This window comes from Setaria italica, chromosome VI, assembly GCF_000263155.2.
Source record: "Setaria italica strain Yugu1 chromosome VI, Setaria_italica_v2.0, whole genome shotgun sequence".
NCBI lineage: Eukaryota > Viridiplantae > Streptophyta > Magnoliopsida > Poales > Poaceae > Setaria > Setaria italica.
Genome location: NC_028455.1, coordinates 28210940 through 28228781, shown reverse-complemented (window position 1 = coordinate 28228781; position 17842 = coordinate 28210940). Strand labels below are relative to the sequence as shown.

Below are 17842 nucleotides of genomic sequence, written 5' to 3'. Positions count from 1 at the left end.
TTGTGAGATGCTACGCGAACGACGGCGACGGGTGTCCGCGCGCTCAGGCTTTTCGATGAAATGCCCGGTGTGCGACATGGTAGCGTGGAACGTTCTGATCACTTGTTACGCGAGGAACCGGCGGATCAAGTACGCACCGAAGTTGTTCGAGGAGATGAGGGGGAGGGAGAGCGAGGTGGAGCCTGACGGCGTCGCCTGCATCCTGCTCCTCCAGGCGTGCACGAGCCTGGGCGCGCTCGACTTCGGGGAGAAGGTGTGGGCGTACGCGGAGGAGCATGGCTACGGGAGCGAGCTGAAGGTGCGCAACTCGCTGATCGCGATGTACTCGAGGTGCGGGTGCGTGGAGAAGGCGTACCGGGTGTTCTGCGAGACTCCTCAGAAGAGTGTGGTCTCGTGGAGTGCGATGATCTCGGGTTTGGCAGCGAATGGATTTGGGAAGGATGCCATCTCGGCGTTTGAGGAGATGATTAGGTCAGGTGTTGCTCCTGATGAACAGACTTTTACCGGCGTGCTTTCTGCATGCAGTCATAGTGGGCTGGTTGATGAAGGTTTCAGGTTTTTTGATATGATGCGCTGTGACTACCGATTGAAGCCAAATGTTTGCCATTACGGGTGCATTGTTGACCTAATGGGCCGTGCTGGCTTGCTTGATGAGGCGTATGAGCTTGTGACAAAAGAGATGAGGGTTGCTCCAGATGCGACAATTTGGCGAACTCTTCTTGGTGCCTGCCGAATTCATGGTCATGTTGATCTTGGGGAGCGTGTGATCACTCATCTGATTGAACTGAAGGCACAGCAAGCTGGGGACTATGTTCTATTGTTGAACACATATGCAGCCGTTGGGGATTGGAATAAGGTTGCAGAAGTCAGGAAGTTGATGCGGGAAAAAGGAATACAAACTACACCTGGCTGCACGACTGTAGAGCATAATGGTGAGGTTCATGAGTTTATTGCTGGTGATGATGCACATCCAAGAAAGGTGGAGATTTATAAAAAGCTGAATGAGATAAACAAGCATTTAAAGATCGCCGGTTATGTTCCAAATGTGTCATCAGAGTTGCATGATTTGGATTCAGAGGGGAAGGAAAGTGCCCTAACCTATCACAGTGAAAAGCTGGCGATTGCTTTTGCTCTCCTTGTGACGCCGCAGCACAGACCAATAAGCTTGCAAAGAATCTTCGTGTCTGTGTAGACTGCCACAATTTCACAAAGTTGTTTTCTGGTATTTATAACCGTTTAGTTATTGTCAGGGACAGAACACGATTCCATCATTGTGAGGGAGGAAAATGTTCATGCAATGATTATTGGTAGTCCATCCTTGCCTATCTGTTGCATTTGCAGCGCATCACAAGAATGTGATGTTACCAGAGCAACACTGAATGCTGGAACTGGCAACCTTGAGATCATAATTACTTGATGAGCTTTATTACGATGACAAGAAGATTTTCACACAAGTGGTTTCCGGCTTTCTGCTGTCATTAGTTAAGTATCACGATCAGTACAGAATAGTGCCCAAGAAAATATCAACATAAGGTCTTTATAATTGGACTGCAGGTTCAGTCATATCATGTGATTTCAGGATTTTTAAGTAGAAAATATTCAAGATCTTGCCTACAACAGCAATATACAAGATTCAGATATTGACTAATTAGAAGGATCATTTATACTGCTAATAGAGACACAAACCTGGCTTATACCACGATATGGTGTCTTGACCAAAAAAACACGATATATTTTCATACCTTAGAACATCCTTCTGTAAAAGCAAAAAAGGAAGTGATGAAAAATCATGTGATTTCTTGTTATTCTATCAAGAATGCCTGATCAGGCTTCACTGACAAGCTCAAGTGCATTGTGCTTCAAACTAACGAAATAAGTGTGGTGACTACTGTTTTATGGTGATCACTTAACATTTTATAGATGTGCAATACAATGAGATAACATACAGAATACATGGACAGATTCTCATGCCAGCAGTTGAAGGACCACTGAAATCTTATGCATGAGCAACAAGCACTTGTCTAATGCAAAGTGCACAATTGCATGGTCAACTGAAGAAGTTGCCCCATAAGTAATACTGATACCAAAGGTATGTTGCTGCATTTTTTTTTATGGTGGACCTGAAATCAGATTATCTTGTTTTGATTGATCATAGAATCCCTTTTGCATTAATATGTCCTTTGATAAACGATAGCAACTTCAAAATGCTGTGCCCATGCTTTAGTACTTTAGTGTACACATATATCTGTGTAAAATCCAACCTGCCTGCATTTGACGGTAATAATAGAGGAGTGATGGCATCCCTGAAATCTGATGTTCTAATGAAAATCGTATCCTTTAGTTGTGTATGAATGCCTAAGGCCTGTTCAAAATTCTAGCAACACCAAGCCAAGTGTAAATTCTCCACTGCATCTGGCATGTCTATACTTGTCAGCAATGAATATATTTCTAAGGGAAAACACATCGCCTGTTTATTTTTGCTCCTTGAGCAAACAAGTATAAATTCGTGCAGAGATTAATTGATGTTATGTTACTTGGTTGTGTTATTGCTACTACTTTTGCCACATTGATTGAATGTTAGACAATCAGGAGCTTGTAGGTAATTATTAGTGCTGCAGTTCCTTGTGAATTTTGAAGTTCTGACAAGGAAAATGTTTGCTTGCACAGAGTGGAACCTGGTTTACTCTACGAGCAGATCCTGGAGATGATGTGATCTTTGAACTACAAACTCCCAAGGAGCACGGTACATGCATGTCCTGAATTATTGCTTGCATTTTCTTCTCCAGAACAGAGTCTTAATTGGCATAGAATAGCAGTCTTCCCCTTGAATATGATCCAACAAACCTTTACTCATCTTACTATCATTCATGACATCATTTATTGGCTAATCATGAGTTCTTTTCTGGACTGCAGTTGACGCCAAAGCCAGCATCCACACCTTTGATACATTGATGATTGTTGATGTGATGGCCGAAGGCTTGGGAATCAGGTAAGCGTAATCTATTTTTTCAATTGATGCCGACGAAATGACATCTTAGTTCATACTACGAATTGCGGGTCACGTCCAGTTATCCCAGCTGCTCCGCTAAGTCGAAGCTGAATGTTGTTTATTTCTCCTCCATGGACGTCTGGAGCTCCAAGGTCTGAACAGGAATACACAAAGTGCATTCAGTCCATACACAGTCATATGGAGGCTACCTTAGTCTAGCCCTTGTTCACTTTACTCCCAACTCCCAACTTTAACACTATGCAAAAAGAAGATTCCCCATCACATCAAACTTGCGGTACATGTATGGAGTACTAAATGTAGATGAAATTAAAAACTAATTGCACAGTTTTGTTGTACTTTGCGAGATGAATCTTTTGAGCCTAATTAGTCAATGTTTGGACAATAATTCACAAATACAAACGAAACGCTACAGTGTTGCTACAGTAATTTGGCACCTCCCAATTTGGCCAAGTGAACAAGGGCCTATTTGCGTTGATGTGACATTGTGACACGTATCTGTTGCTTCCTCTCCTCTGTGACAGGCATGTCCGGAGCACCGTGGGATATCCCCATGCATAGAGAAGGTTCCTATTTGATGTCTCCTGATTCGGTTGCCATCATCAATAATTGATCCTCGATTAAGGCATGTATCCTTTGGCTGTTGATCAGAGTTAGCCCTGCTTCGGCACGTTTATCATCATCGATCGTACTGTGATTGAGGAAATGCACATGCTTTTTTGACCAAAAATTTGTTGAGACCTCTGATAGAGTATCAGTTAGGTACACCCTTAACTAAGCTGGGGAGATGCTTATGTAGCCAATCAAATACTGGTGCGTATCTGCACGCAATCGGCATGGCATCTCCAGTGTATTATTAGATCTTATTTTTCTCAGAGAGATTATCAGGTTTCTAATGTATTCCTTTTTGAGTGAGTGTCGTTTACCTTAACTGAGGAAGACTTGAAGCAGGGATAAGAAGACGCATGAAGCAACAATGTCACGTCCAACGTTGAACGTTTCTTCAACCAAACCTTTTGAGAAAAAAAATGGTGTTGTCAAGCAACGCCAGACTTGGCGTCTCAGATGAGTGTTCAGCGAGACGAAGCAACACATCCTTTTGTGGGATGATGACAAGCATTGCGTTAATTGGACCTACTCCTGACCTGCTGCGGGTTAATCCTTGCTGGATCACGGACGACAGCCGACCACGTCCCTCGCCGGTGACGTGCTCCATCGATCTCCGGCGAAGCACAGCCGGTTTCGTTCCCCATCAAATCCTAGATCAAGTTTCACCCTATCCGTTGTAGAAAATTGCTGTCGAATTAAAGCATCTATCTACCACCGGAATTGATGTAACAGCTGCCTGCCATGGTGTGCCGTCCCATGCCCTGTCTCTACTACATATCTCCGTCCCTCTCGGACATGCCGGCATGGAATGCTCTCCTTGGCACGTCTCATTGACTGGCGAGTGAGATGGCGTCCGTGCTCCGGCCGCCACGTTCACGGGCATGAGGCTGCCGCGCTTCGCTCGCTCTCCGGTTTCCCACCGTGACACCGAAGTCTCACCAAGTCACCAGCAACACGGACGCACACGTACGTACGCCGTTGCCGGCGATACGGTACGCTAACTGCAGCATCGGCCTTATCATCGATCTCCATCGGCCGACCACACACGGGTCCATTCCCTGCACGGCTGCACCACGCGAAAAATGTCAGCTGCGGAACGTGCCAAGCGCCGAGTCACACGGAAGGAAGGAGACGTGCGTGCACAAGTTTTTCTTCTTTTTTGGGGGAAAAAAATGTGCATGGAACTTCGACATTAATTTCAATTCAATGATTTGTGCTCCAAAGTCTGATTCACCAGACTACAGCCGTGCCGACTACCCACTGAAGCCACCCATGCATTCCTGAGCGTTTTGGGCTCGATCGACCTCCTCCGACCTGTCACTCTCCAACTGGACACGCCTCCAGCAGTCTACTTGCCTTCCACACCCATCAAGCTTTGCAGCTTGCAGGCTGCAGCAAGCAGAAGCAATGAATCCCTCCTTGAATTGCAAGATTATATCTTCCTTTTTTTTTCTTTTCGTCCCATTGGAATATGCTGTACTTCCATAGCTATCGCCATTGACATGCAGTACGCGTGCACACCATTGCTGTGCCTGTGAATCCACACCTTTCCCTCCCGATCCCCCACCCAAAGTTTCCTATAAATCCGCACCCCCGGGTCCTCGCAAACCTCATCATTCAATCCACCGTCGTCTCCGTTCCATAACTGCAACCACGCACACAGCCTCGTCGTCGATCGATCGATCCGTCTCCAAGAATCCCTAGCTAGCGCAGGTCGAGCTCCGGCCATGGCGTCGGCGCGCCTGTCCCTGGCGGCGGCGATCCTGCTGATGGTCCTGGCCGCCGTCGCTCCCGGGCGCGCGGCGCCGCCGGACTACGACTTCTTCTACCTCGTGCTGCAGTGGCCCGGGTCCTACTGCGACACCAGGCAGAGCTGCTGCTACCCCAAGTCCGGCAAGCCGGCGGCCGACTTCGGCATCCACGGCCTCTGGCCCAACCGCGACGACGGCTCCTACCCGCAGAACTGCAACCCCGACTCCGAGTTCGACCCATCCAAGGTGCGACGTGATCCTTCTTCTTTTTCCTTGTTCTCCTTCTCGGCGGTTGCTGCATGCGTTTGATGCCGGCGTGCTCTTGGTTTTCGCGTGCCACACATCCTTGGCTGGCTTCACGTTATGGTTCATGTTCTTGGCGCTTTGCTGTTTGTTTGACGAGCATTTCTTTTTGTGCTATTCGGAATTTCTGGGGCATCTTTAACTTGTTTATGTTTTGTTGTTCCGAACATATCCCCTTGTCATATATCGATACAGTACGTATCTATGTGGACGATGATCCAACATCTCAAAATCATCTTTTTGGTGTGGATTTGGAATTCAAATCACGCAATAGCGATGATGTGAGAGGAAGGACAATAGTTGTTCCTTTGGCGTCACTCCAGCAGACGACCCTGTCACCCATTGGATTCTTGTCCTCTCCAAAAGCAACACTTACCTGCAAAATTCGTAGCTACAGTTTCCTTCCTCATACTGTTACCACTCTGTTCTTTCAATGACAAAAAAAATGTATCAGTGATTTTTCGTTGTTGTTACAAACTGAATTTACCGTCATCCCAGTTAAAAGAAAAATCACCCTTGCAAGAGAATCACATTATTCCTGCACGTCCCAAGCAAGCACAGTTCCGAATATTCGTTGCATTAGGCACGGTACTACATGGAGATGTTGCTGTCAGTTTGTCACGCTAACATGACACGGTGCGTGACGCGTTGGCAGGTGAGCGACCTGCTGAGCAGCCTGCGCGCCAAGTGGCCGACGCTGGCGTGCCCGACCAACGACGGGCTCCGCTTCTGGGGCCACGAGTGGGAGAAGCACGGCACCTGCGCCTCCAACGTCTTCGACGAGCACGGCTACTTCCAGGCGGCGCTCCGCCTCCGCGACCGGCTCGGCGTGCTCCGGGCGCTCGCCGCCGGCGGCGTCAGGCCCGACGGCGGCTACTACACGCTGGACCAGATCAAGGGCGCCATCCGGGACGGCACCGGGTTCGAGCCCTACGTGGAGTGCAACCGCGACGAGTCCGGCAACAGCCAGCTCTACCAGCTCTACTTCTGCGTCAACGCCGCCGGCGACAGCCTCGTCGAGTGCCCCATCCTCCCCCGCGGCAGGCCCTGCGGCAGCAGGATCGAGTTCCCGGCCTTCTGATCTAGTAGCTGTTTCCGGTTGCTTCAAAGAACGTGTCCTTTTGCTTGCATTCTCCTGCAAGAGGATGGTGATGGAATTGGACTGTTCATTTCCCCAATTCATGGCTAGTTTTGCAAATAAAAGAAGTGCTCATGTGCTGCCAGAGCAATGGAGCCAATTCACGTGTATGGTGCTGAATCGATGTAAACATGACAAGCTGAATATTTTCACATCTGAGAGATAAAAATTGATAAAGCCACTTCGCGTATATGGTGCTGAATCGATGTAAACATGTCAAGCAGAATCTTTTCACACTCAGAGATAAAATTGATAAAGCCAGTTCATGTGCATGGTGCCAGATTGATGTAAACATGCCAAGCTGAATATTTTAACATTCAGAGATTAAAAAAATTGATAAAGCCACTTCATGCATATGGTGCCGGATTGATGAAAACATGTCAAGCTGAATATTTTCACACTCAGGAGATAAATAAAATTGATAACCAAAGGAGAATCATTTTCATGTGATAGGTTGGGTGCTTATTTACGGCAGTGATTGGTACTGTAAATTCTTTATAATACAAAAAAGAATGGATCAATCGCAGTTTCCCTGTCCCAACCTCGGGACCAACTTTCAGCAGCTGCAAGGAACATTGGGCCTGTTCGCTTCAGCTTATAAGCCGGCTGAAAAGCTGAAACGGCTGATTTGTTGTGAGAGGAAAATACTGTTTGGTGGCTGATAAGCTGATTGAATAAGCTGAAGCGAACAGACTGATTGGTCTTTCAGTACCGGTGGCGTTGACAGATGCCTGGCGTTGTCGACGCAGCAAGCAATTGTGGCTGTGAACGAAACCATGGCGTGCACGGGCCGGCATTCCATTTCCAGGTTTTCCCGTCCAAGCTAAAAAATGTTTCAACAGCAGAACAGACGGAAACGCCAGATTTCCGAGCAGAAAAACAAGCTAGAGACTCTCAAGTCCCAATCAGAAAGCAGGACAGCAACAGCATGCCAAATTCTAAAACCACCTGCTTGGTTGCGAGCTCCGAATTAATCTACCAAGACATATGCCAGCTTCCAGCCGTCCCTGTCGAAATAGAGATCTAACATAACAAATTCGACAAGTTATTGTCAACCAAATGGACAATTACATAGAAACAAAGTAATGGCATAAGTAGGCAAGGAAACAGAGTTGTATTGGTAAACAGCAGGCAATACGACAGTACAAACACAACCACAATAGATCTTTGGTACACATCGCTTTCGTAAAAATGCTTTATTAGCTCTCTGGTAGTTTGTAAACTCCAACAACCTACAGAGTACAGACACAACCACAATGGAAAAGGAGCAAAATTTATGTGTTGTGTTAAGCAGGGCCTGGTTCAGAAAAAGATAACTTGGGGGGGCATCCAGCACCCACGTACGTATCCATTAGAAGCTAACAACAGCCACAATTGCAGCTCGTCTGGAGCATCTTCCTACTGTCGACACAAAAAATTCTAGGCTGCAAAACTAAAAGCCATTGTGGATTCTAGATCATTGTTCCTTTATTCTCTTCTTGTGGATTTTCATTTCACCCGCTTCAAACAGACGCGGCAGCTTCCTGCTGTTTGTTTGCGAACGCGATGCCCTTCTCAATGCTTCCCTTCAACTCAGCCTTCAGTGCCTCAAGCGCCTTGGCCTCGTACTCAGTCACTCCCTCAAGGTCAGCAGAAACAGATTCGACACCATTCTTCCCGAGCTTGACTCTTGATGCAAAGAATGGCAGATCAGTAAGCTCAGACTGTATAAATGTGCACTCATAGACATCTGGATCACCAGCCAGTGCACGGAGAGATGACTCGACAAAACGGGCAGCAGCGTAGGCCATGGACAGGGTAGCAGACCCTGCACCAGCCTTGGCCTCCACCACCTCTGTCCCGGCATTCTGTATCCTCTTTGTCAGCTCCTCAGTTTCCTCTTCTGTGAAGGTAACAGATGGCCTGGTCTTGGACAATAACGGCAATATTGTAATCCCAGCATGACCGCCGACAACTGGGACGTCAACATCAATGAGCTTCAGGTTCTTCTTCTGTGCCACAAATGTGTTGGCCCTGACAACATCCAGGGTGGTAACTCCAAAAAGCTTCTTGGGGTTGTAGACACCCTTCTGCTTCAGAACCTCAGCAGCAATTGGCACTGTGGAGTTCACTGGGTTGCTAATGATATGGATGAACGCGTCTGGGCAATTGTCCGCAACAGCCTCAACAAGCGACTTGACAATGCTTGCATTGATGTTAAAGAGGTCATCACGAGTCATGCCCGGCTTCCTTGGGACTCCGGCAGGGATGACAACAACATCCACCCCTTTCAAGCAGTTTGCCAATTCCGAGGGGCCAGTGAAGTCCAGAACCTGAGCAGGTGAATTGCAATGACTCAGATCCGCAGCAACACCCTTGACATTTGCAATATCGTATAGATGCAGCTCTGACACGAGAGGAGACATCTTGATCAAAAGGCCTAGGGGTTGTCCAATCCCACCGGCAGCACCAAGTACAGCCACTTTGTAAGATGCCTGGGGAGATATCTGAGACCCAGACGTCGCCTTCGGCACAATCCTTGGAGCGACAGAGGCACGGAGGGATGCATTCCTGCCCAGGAATGATGACTCAAATCCAAAGCTAACAGATGATGATGATGCCTTTAAACCATAGTGGCTTGTGACACCATGGTTCCTTGGCTTTTGGATCAGCCCAGCCTGAGCGCTAACTGAGCTGAAGGCAACAGTTGACGCCATGCCTGACTGCAGAAACAAAGTTCTGTTAGATTTATATTTACGCAGATGATATAGCAGATAATAGACAGAGCAGTAACTAGAAGAATCAGATGTTCCAGCTACAGCAATAGGTCTAGAACAGAACAAAAGCGGTCACAAGAAATTGAACCCGGTATCATTTGGCTACGGGATGGCACATTGAAATTCAATCTCCCAACCATCACTAGCACAACCGAGGACACACTCACTCTACGTGGACCTCAACTAGCATTCCATCCACATACAGAAAATGTTCATGAGATGTCAACGTGAATTGCCCAATAAAACAAAATCACGTCTATGGACAGATTCCAGAGCGAACAAAATCCTTCCCATGACTTGTCGCCATTGAAAATAAGACTAAATTATATTCCTATCACTCAAATTTGGAGCTAGAAATCTAGATTAAACAGCCCTTCAAATCATATTCAGCTAACCAACAAGCAAGCTATCGGGCACACCATCTCTATCCGGAATTGGACACAGATGGGCGAAATCGAGCAGGTTCTCCTCAGAACATGCCATCGCGGCGGCAGCCATCTGGCCGAGTCGAACATATCGGGACGACAACTCCCCGCTGCATGCAGGCACAGCAGAAACACCTAGATCTGCACACGCCAGCCCCAGGACGAGAGAATGAACAAACAGACCAAATCAGGAATAGATCCGACCTGCAGCGACGCGAGATGGGCGCGGCCGGGATCCAACCTCAGGGAGAAGGAAGGGGGGGGGGGGGGATGGCAGTGGGTTGCTGTCTCACCTCCGCGCGGTCTCCTCGGCTGGCGGCTTTTTGAAGGCTCCTGCGCTTGGTGGGGCGGGGGAAGGTGAGGGCGGCGCTCGGGAGCCTCGTGAGCAGCGGCAATGGCCAGAGGCCCAAAGCGGGGAGGGAGGGGGCGGCGGCGGCAAAGGAAAAAGCGCTCCGGCTCTGGGCTCCTCAGTCGCAGGAGGGGCACCCCCGCGGCGGCGCTTTTTATTTTGCGTCTCGACGGAGACGGCGATGGCGACGGGCGGCCTTGGAAACAACGGCTGTGGACCCAGCAGCGGAAGGCTGGAGGGCCCCCCGGAAACCCTTCTTGCCCCCGCGCGCGTGGACCCGGCCTAAGGAGCCGAAGGCGCGCGGGCGCCTGGACCGTTCGGGCGGGCCTGGTGCGCCGGGTGTTCGTAGAGAGGGGTAGGTGAGGCGCACGCGGGTGCCTGGAGCCAAGCCAGCCAGCCAGGACGTGGCGGCGCCGTGCACGGGGGAACGCCGTTGCTTTTCCGGCACATTTTTTTTGGCCTTGCCAAATTACTGTTACAGCACTGTAGCACACTGTAGCGTTTCGTTTGTATTTGTGAATTATTGTCCAAACATTGACTAATTAGGCTTAAAAGATTCGTCTCGCAAAGTACAACAAAACTGTGCAATTAATTTTTAATTTGTCTACATTTAGTACTTCATACATATACCACAAGTTTGATGTGATGGGGAATCTTCTTTTTGCATAGTGTCAAAGTTGGGATTTTGGAGGGAAGTAAATAAGTACTTGGTTGCGCTGCGTGAGGAGGGGGGGTTGGTGCGGCCGGCGGGAGCAGAGAGGGACGTGTCTCACTGTCTCTCGACGTCTCGTCGATATTTCCGCGGTCCTACACGGACGGAACGGACGGCTCCGGTAGCTTTCGCTTACGTGCGGGCCCGGAAAACAAAGGTTCAGTATGAAGAAGAGCAGGGGGGCGCTGGGCCGTCAAAGTAGGCCTGGGCCAGGCTTGGAGCCTGTCTGTTGTCCTGTTACGTACTACGTCAATTAAACAGGGAAAGTGGGTCTCTAAGGATTGAGTACAATGGGCTGCTTATGTGTCACGGCCCACTTTTCCTACAACATGTCTAAAAACACACGGCCCAGATTTCAGTTTACTGTTTAACGAACGCAACCAAGGCCAGGCCTTGGGCCCCCGGCAGATGGCCTCATCTCTCGTGCGTGCGACGAAGGGAATGCGTTCTTTTGTTAAACTCGCTCTTCAAATTTCGAAAATTGATATTGCAAGCTTGCATAGGTTTCCACGTGACATTTGCAGATATCTGATCCATTTAGCATCAGGAACAGCTAGAAGCGGCTGCAGCTGCGGCTGCAAACCAGCAGCAGCTACAGAAGTTACAGCCAGTGCATTTTCTTTTCATTTCTAGCTGCACAAATCTAGTCTTTTTTAGCTGTAGATGCTTGAGCTGCAAGCGTGCATGCAGTGCCCTTCAAGACTAGAGATACAATAAGCATGCATGATGTCTGCCAAAAGTTTTTTTTTTCTACCTCAACTCCGAGGAAAACCTCCTGGCGACTGACGCTGAAGAGCTCCTTTGCACACCAGCACGCCCGTGAAACACGCAAGAAGATTCATTTGTCTTCCAAGTGATCGAGTTTTGCGCCATGTAATCGGACACACTCCGTTCATGCAACATCTGGTAATAAGCAGACTTGGACAGCTGCTGTATTCCATTCTGCGTTCATCTCCAAATGATTGGCTGTAGATGTACTTGGGGTAGCCTCTCACAAAGATGGATGATGTAGTTGTACTCAACACTGTGGCTTGAATGGACAATAGATCTTCAGGCTTCTTTCCTTTCTGGTTCTTCTTTTCAAGAGGCAAATATTCAGATTTCCAGAAGCCACAGCGTATGCATGCGGCATTATATTACTGCTCGTCGCATGCACGTGCCATTTTCGCGGATGATCAAGTGGCCGTCGGCATCAGGAGAGCACTGGAACGATCGACAGTGGAGCCACGTGTCCATGCCGCACGTCGTCGCAGGAAATCATGGAGATTGGGACCCTGAACCTGCATGATGCATGGGCATGGCTGGCGGCAGTGCATAATCATCCTCTTTTTGGCACTCGATCCGGGGGCTCGCCTGTTGTTGGTGCTTGTTATCGGGGGCCTTTATTAGTGCTCGGACAAATCCCGTGCCACGTGGGAAAAGGCATGCAGGATAGTGGGAAAAGGCATGCAGGATAGATTACTCTGGACCAAAGATAAGGGTATGTACATGTCGTCTGTATGATGATATCACACCACATAAAGATATTTAAATAGAGAGCGTGTACAATCCATTGTCTGTTTGGTTGTCTATTAAGTCTTTAATGCCTGTATGTAGCCATGATCAATCGTAAATAAGACTTGTGTATACTATTGTGTTGCTTGTTGAAAAAAAAGAAAGATCAAGCATAAATAAGAAGATCGTGGTTACACTATCTTTTGAAACATAAATATAAATGATATTCGAATATATTTATATTAATGTAACAGAACAAAATTTTCATAAATCAAATAAAACATAATATGACTAAACAAGAAAAACTTTGCTGTTGTTCGCACGCCCAAGGAAACAAAAAGATTCACACATGTTCTACCAGAGGCAGTAGCTTGACAAAGTCCAGGTGGAAACTTCACAGTAGAATTTAGATTATGAGCTACACCAACAAACGCCTGTCACGTTATTCAGCCAAAGAATGGTAGGTAAAGGGAAGGATATCATGCAAAGATTGCTGGGTATGATAGCAACGAGCCATACGATGTCACAGAAATTCATGATAACTGAATTCAAACTGTGGTGAGAAAGGAACCTGCAACCAGTTCTCCACGTCAACAATTAGAGATCTCATCTCAAAGCCCTATTTCAGAAATCAGAGGTTGGAAACCATATCAAACTAGAAACTAATTTATCATGGCCAATGGCCATTTCAGAGAGCAACTTTGTGCTTTAGAAAGGGGGAAATGGTTCAATATTGGGCAGTTTCTTACTTGTGTCAAGTCATTGCATCTCGAGCATGTCCATGTATAAAGAGCAGTTAAGTCTGACATAATACATCGCCATCGGCTTAAGTTTAGTTTGACATAAAAGCATGAGAAGATAACCATAATAATTAGACAATGTGCTTAACCCCTTATAAACAGAAGAGCAAGGGGAAACTGGTTTCGCTTCTCAATTTCAATTCCCAAAAGTGACTACAATAGTCCCTTTCTTCCAACTGAAAGAAAAGGCAGCTTCCTTGGCCTTGTTAAATTATTGCAGCTTTAAGCTCAAGCATAAATCATCGAATCAATAATTCCATAAAATAAAACTGTCAATGCCCAAACATATCATGGTTATTGTGCGATAACTAACGCCTATTGGGCTATTGGAGTCTCAATATCACCCACACTATAACCCTGAAGCCAAATTCTATGAAAATCAGACAGTCAGCTAACCATAAGGACATAGACCACACTGATATTCTTGAATAATTGCAATAACAATACAACAAGGAATTATCTGAGACACTTCAGAATATTAAGAATGTGATCAGCAAACTAGACTCCTGAGCCATGAGTGCAAGGTCAACATAAAAAAAACACTATAATGATTGATTGATGTTGTAGTTCATGAACCCATATACTTCTATAGTCCCGATCTTCTTTGTTTTGGAGGGCCAACAATCATAGCTTCCTTTCCAGCAACTACATTCCACTAGATCAACAATAAGGTTGTATTAGGAAATAACAACTGTCAGGCACTATGTACCTACTTTCCCTCTCTTCTCCCACAAAGTTACACCATTTCAGATGTTTGCGAATGCATTGACACGCTGAATCCATTCACTGGAAACGGTAAAAGAGTACAGGGAATATCTTGGTTGTCGTTGTTCAAGCTAACTCAATAGTGGAACCCAGCAAGCACGAAAACTGTAAACTGACCACGGGAGAATCACATGGAACTACCAGCCTGTTCGCTTCAGCTTATTCAGTCAGCTTATCAGCCACCAAACAGTGTTTTCCTCTCACAACAAATCAGTCGTTTCAGCTTTTCAGCCGGCTTATAAGCTGAAGCGAACAGACCCGTTACGTCTTCCATGAGAAGCAACAGAGAGGAAGAGTATGATGAGAACCACCACGCCATCTCCCCATGAACCTGCAGCCACATCCAGACTGAATCTCAATCAAACGGAGGCAATAGCAACAGAGGACAAGAAAGCTTGGCATGGCGCCTGGCCAGCAGCCAGCAGCCCCAGCGCGGCCATGGCACATTAGAGGGGGCCGCAGCCCCGCCAGCCACGGCGGCGCGGGCAGGGGGGGCGGCGCTAAGCCCCGCAGGCCAAGGCTGGGGGCGGCGTGGTCTGGCAGGAGCCGGCGGCGCAGTCGTGCGGCCGAGGCAGGTGGAGGCGGCGCTCCCCGACCAGGCGAAGGGCGAACGGGCGGAGGTGGCGCTTCCATTCCGAATCTCCACGAAAAAACTTCGAGAAGCACCAAATCCCTGCGGCCGTCAGCCAGGCCGGGGGCGGCGCCGTTGCTCCACGTCGATGGGGCCACCGGCGAGCTCATCGCCGCTCGCCTCTTCGACCCCCTCGCAGAGCACGCTAGGGATGGAGATGGATGAGGGGGAAAGCGAGGACGCGGGAAGAGGAGGTGCCGCGCGTGCCCAAATCAGCTGCTGTTCACGCGGGATCCGAGTGTGCGGTCGATCCTCGGAGACGAGGCTGTGCAACGGTGCTGCGGCGTCTATTCCCGCCTCGGAGGACGTCGCGCGAGTCGCCTGGCCGAGAGGAGGTCGTTTTTAAAAAATGACGGCTTGCAGACGGTTCCCAGATAGAGCCTTCTAGGTCCCAGAACAAGCTATTTACTTCCTTCATCCAAAAAAGAATGTAACCCTCGTTTTTTGAGGAGTCAAACAATTCCAAGTTTGATCAAATTTATAAAAAATACTAACATTCACATCTCCAAATAGATTTAGTATAAAAATATATTACATGGTCAATCTATTGATATTTATTTTGTACCATAAATATTAGTATTATTTTGTATAAATTTGATCAGATTTAAAATTAGTTGACTTATCGGGAAGCTAGAGTTGCATTCTTTTTAAAATGGAGGGAGCATAGCTTCAACAACAATCAAAAAAAGGTTGCCAAGGGTTATTTTGCTGATTGGCTAGCTGCTGCCAGATGTTGTGCAGCATGTGCGAGAAATTACAGTATGCTGTGAACGAAACATGAATTGATCTGTACTGAGTCTTATGATGGGCTGCTTAAATAAAATGCTACGTGGTGGTTTAATTTGGACCTTGAATAGTCGTAAAGACACATAGTCGTATCCTACCACAGCAACCCTGAACCCCGAACCCTATCAGGTCCTTGCCATATAATACTACTCCAGCAGCATTTTGATGTTGTGAACTGAACGTAGCTCGGCTGGTAAGATTTCTTATGGTGGAATCTGTCCATCAGAGTTCGACAGCGAGCCGCTATTCTTTCAATAGTAGGCGACGTGTGCCCGTCGATAGCGAGGCGCCAGTAGTGACTTCATCAATTTTGAGAATTTGTCGGCTCAATCTTTCGTAGAGGCGAATGTGCGTACGTGTACACGAGTGTCTGCGTCGTACCGTGTGATTTGAAAAAAAAAATAAACGTCACTTACTTGTAGGGAACGGTCTGGCCCTAACTGAGCTAAAGCGAAATCTTCTCTTTTGCCCCCCTTTTGCGAATCAGCTTTCACGTAAACGTTCGCCTCGTCGTCGTCACGGAAAACGTGACCTTCAATTCTTCTAAGCAGGTGTCCTCGCTATCATGTTGTACATGGATTTGGCAACATTTTTTGACAACTTACAGAAGCAATCACTGAACGAGGGAACCTCCCCGGCACTGTAGTGAACTGAGTGGTAAACAGATCTTCAGGTTTCTAGCAGTCACCAAAGCCAGCAGGGGTGTGTATCCACTCTCATCGATCACATGCATGTGCCTTTTTTTGTTTCTGCGGCCGGATCAAGTGGCCATCGGCATCAAGAAATAGTGCAGTAGCCATATCGACGACGGATCGATCCCCGTGTCCAAGTCCCTCTTCTCCGTCGCAGGAATTATCAAGGCCTGCATCCACGGCACCAGTGTATTATAACGATTCTTTTCGGCACTGGATCTTGTCTGCCGCCATTCGGTGGCAGTAAGTAGCCTGCTGGTTAGTGCTTTGTTGGGGCCTTATTGCTTTGACAAAATCCAAGACCGTTGCGTCCAATCAACATGCGTGTGTTATATATATGCCAAGCTAATTGTTCTCTCGAGTCTCATCGGGCCATCCAACCTTAATTATCCGTGCTTGCTATTCAGTGATCGACTACTACTTAGCTAATTAGTCTGTCAACTCGTGCTCCACTAAAAACTACTTAATTTTAAAAGGCAAAAGTATTAAAAACTCATAAAAATGATTAGGACATGGCTCTCTTTTATTTATTAAATATTCTAACACAATACCCATACACATATGTACTTGTATCTTTATCCGGATGTATAGTTTAGTTATCAGTAACGGAGTACAACCTACGGTTCCCATCCATATTCATAGTTTTTTTTTCACTCTGCATCACACCTTCATGCATATGTTCAAAATGTGTTTAATTAAACCCTTAGTTTGAGTTATGTGCTTAACTTGTGAACCATTATTTTCATCACTTCCTGCATAGATGTATACTGAATCTACATGGGGATAATTTTTTATAATGATACATGTAGATAGTTTAGATGCAAACTTAGGTGTTATTTTTAATTATGATAAATGTGGGTAATTTAGATGTAAATTTAGGGATTTTTAGATTATTTTTGTAATGGTATAGTTGGGTAATTTATATGAAGATTAAGGGTTGCTTTAGGTTATTTTTCATAATGACCGAGATCAATAATTTATATATAGGCTTAATGGTTAATTAGACTATTTTATAATGATAGTTTTAAAAAATATAATAAATATAATCACTATTATTATTACCGATGGTTAGAATCCACTAGATTGATATGGCTCGATATTTCTGGATTTTGTGAAAAAATTATAGGATTTTTTCTAATGCGTCTAGTAAGAATCAACATGGATCATAAGACACCGCAATGTTCGAGGGTGGACCACGTGTGCATGTCGTCGTTCGTCGTAGCAGGAGAACACTCACTACCGGACACAGTCAAATTGCCGAGTGCCAGGGGCACTCGGCGAAGGGCAGAATACCCTCGGCGAACCGTTTGCCGAGTGTAACACTCGGCAAACGGCACACGGCAAATATAGAGTCGGCAAACACTAGTTCGCCGAGTGTTTTGTGTCGGCAAACCGAGGCTGAGTAGGCTGAGGTGGGGCACCCTATCTTCGTAGGCCTAGAACAAATTGTACAAGACTTTACACGGTACATGTTTTAGTTGTGAAGGCACCCTAACTTACACTTTGTGAGGTAACGATGTACTTCTAACATCACGGCATGCAAAGAGTACGACGTAAACAGAATGGATTCGCTGATCTTGTAACTCCCGTAGGACTCCCTTTCATATGGTGATCTCCATCTCCA

General features: G+C 46.8%; 3 protein-coding genes across 6 annotated transcripts in view; 2 read left to right on the top strand and 1 right to left on the bottom strand.

Moving 5' to 3' along the window:
- The window catches only part of LOC101778999 (pentatricopeptide repeat-containing protein At3g47530), a 6843-nt gene extending 2816 nt beyond the window's left edge, over positions 1-4027 (top strand). The window contains 7 exon segments of the mRNA XM_012846851.2: positions 8-30; positions 33-1160; positions 1163-2089; positions 2668-2743; positions 2914-3141; positions 3532-3636; positions 3948-4027. Coding sequence (XP_012702305.1) covers positions 8-30; positions 33-1160; positions 1163-1311 — 1300 coding nt within the window. The 3' untranslated portion in view covers positions 1312-2089; positions 2668-2743; positions 2914-3141; positions 3532-3636; positions 3948-4027.
- Positions 4028-5014: 987 nt separating this feature from the next.
- Positions 5015-7010, top strand: LOC101772473 (ribonuclease 1). The gene is made up of 2 exons (XM_004973464.4): positions 5015-5613; positions 6326-7010. The coding sequence occupies exons 1-2, from the start codon at positions 5344-5346 to the stop codon at positions 6749-6751; spliced, it is 696 nt and encodes a 231-aa protein (XP_004973521.1). The 5' UTR covers positions 5015-5343; the 3' UTR covers positions 6752-7010.
- Positions 7011-7907: 897 nt separating this feature from the next.
- LOC101771269 (malate dehydrogenase, chloroplastic) lies at positions 7908-10515 on the bottom strand. Of its 4 annotated transcripts, XM_022827665.1 has the most exons (3): positions 10283-10505; positions 9984-10130; positions 7908-9510 (listed from the first exon to the last, which is right to left on the bottom strand). In XM_022827665.1, exons 2-3 carry the CDS (start codon positions 10077-10079, stop codon positions 8311-8313), a joined length of 1296 nt encoding a protein of 431 aa, XP_022683400.1. In that variant the 5' UTR covers positions 10080-10130; positions 10283-10505; the 3' UTR covers positions 7908-8310. The 4 variants fall into 4 exon arrangements, with proteins under 4 accessions (XP_022683400.1, XP_004973518.1, XP_004973519.1 ...); XM_004973461.3 differs by lacking the exon at positions 9984-10130 and having other exon boundaries at positions 10283-10515; XM_004973462.4 differs by lacking the exon at positions 9984-10130 and having other exon boundaries at positions 10194-10503.
- Positions 10516-17842: the final 7327 nt, after the last annotated feature.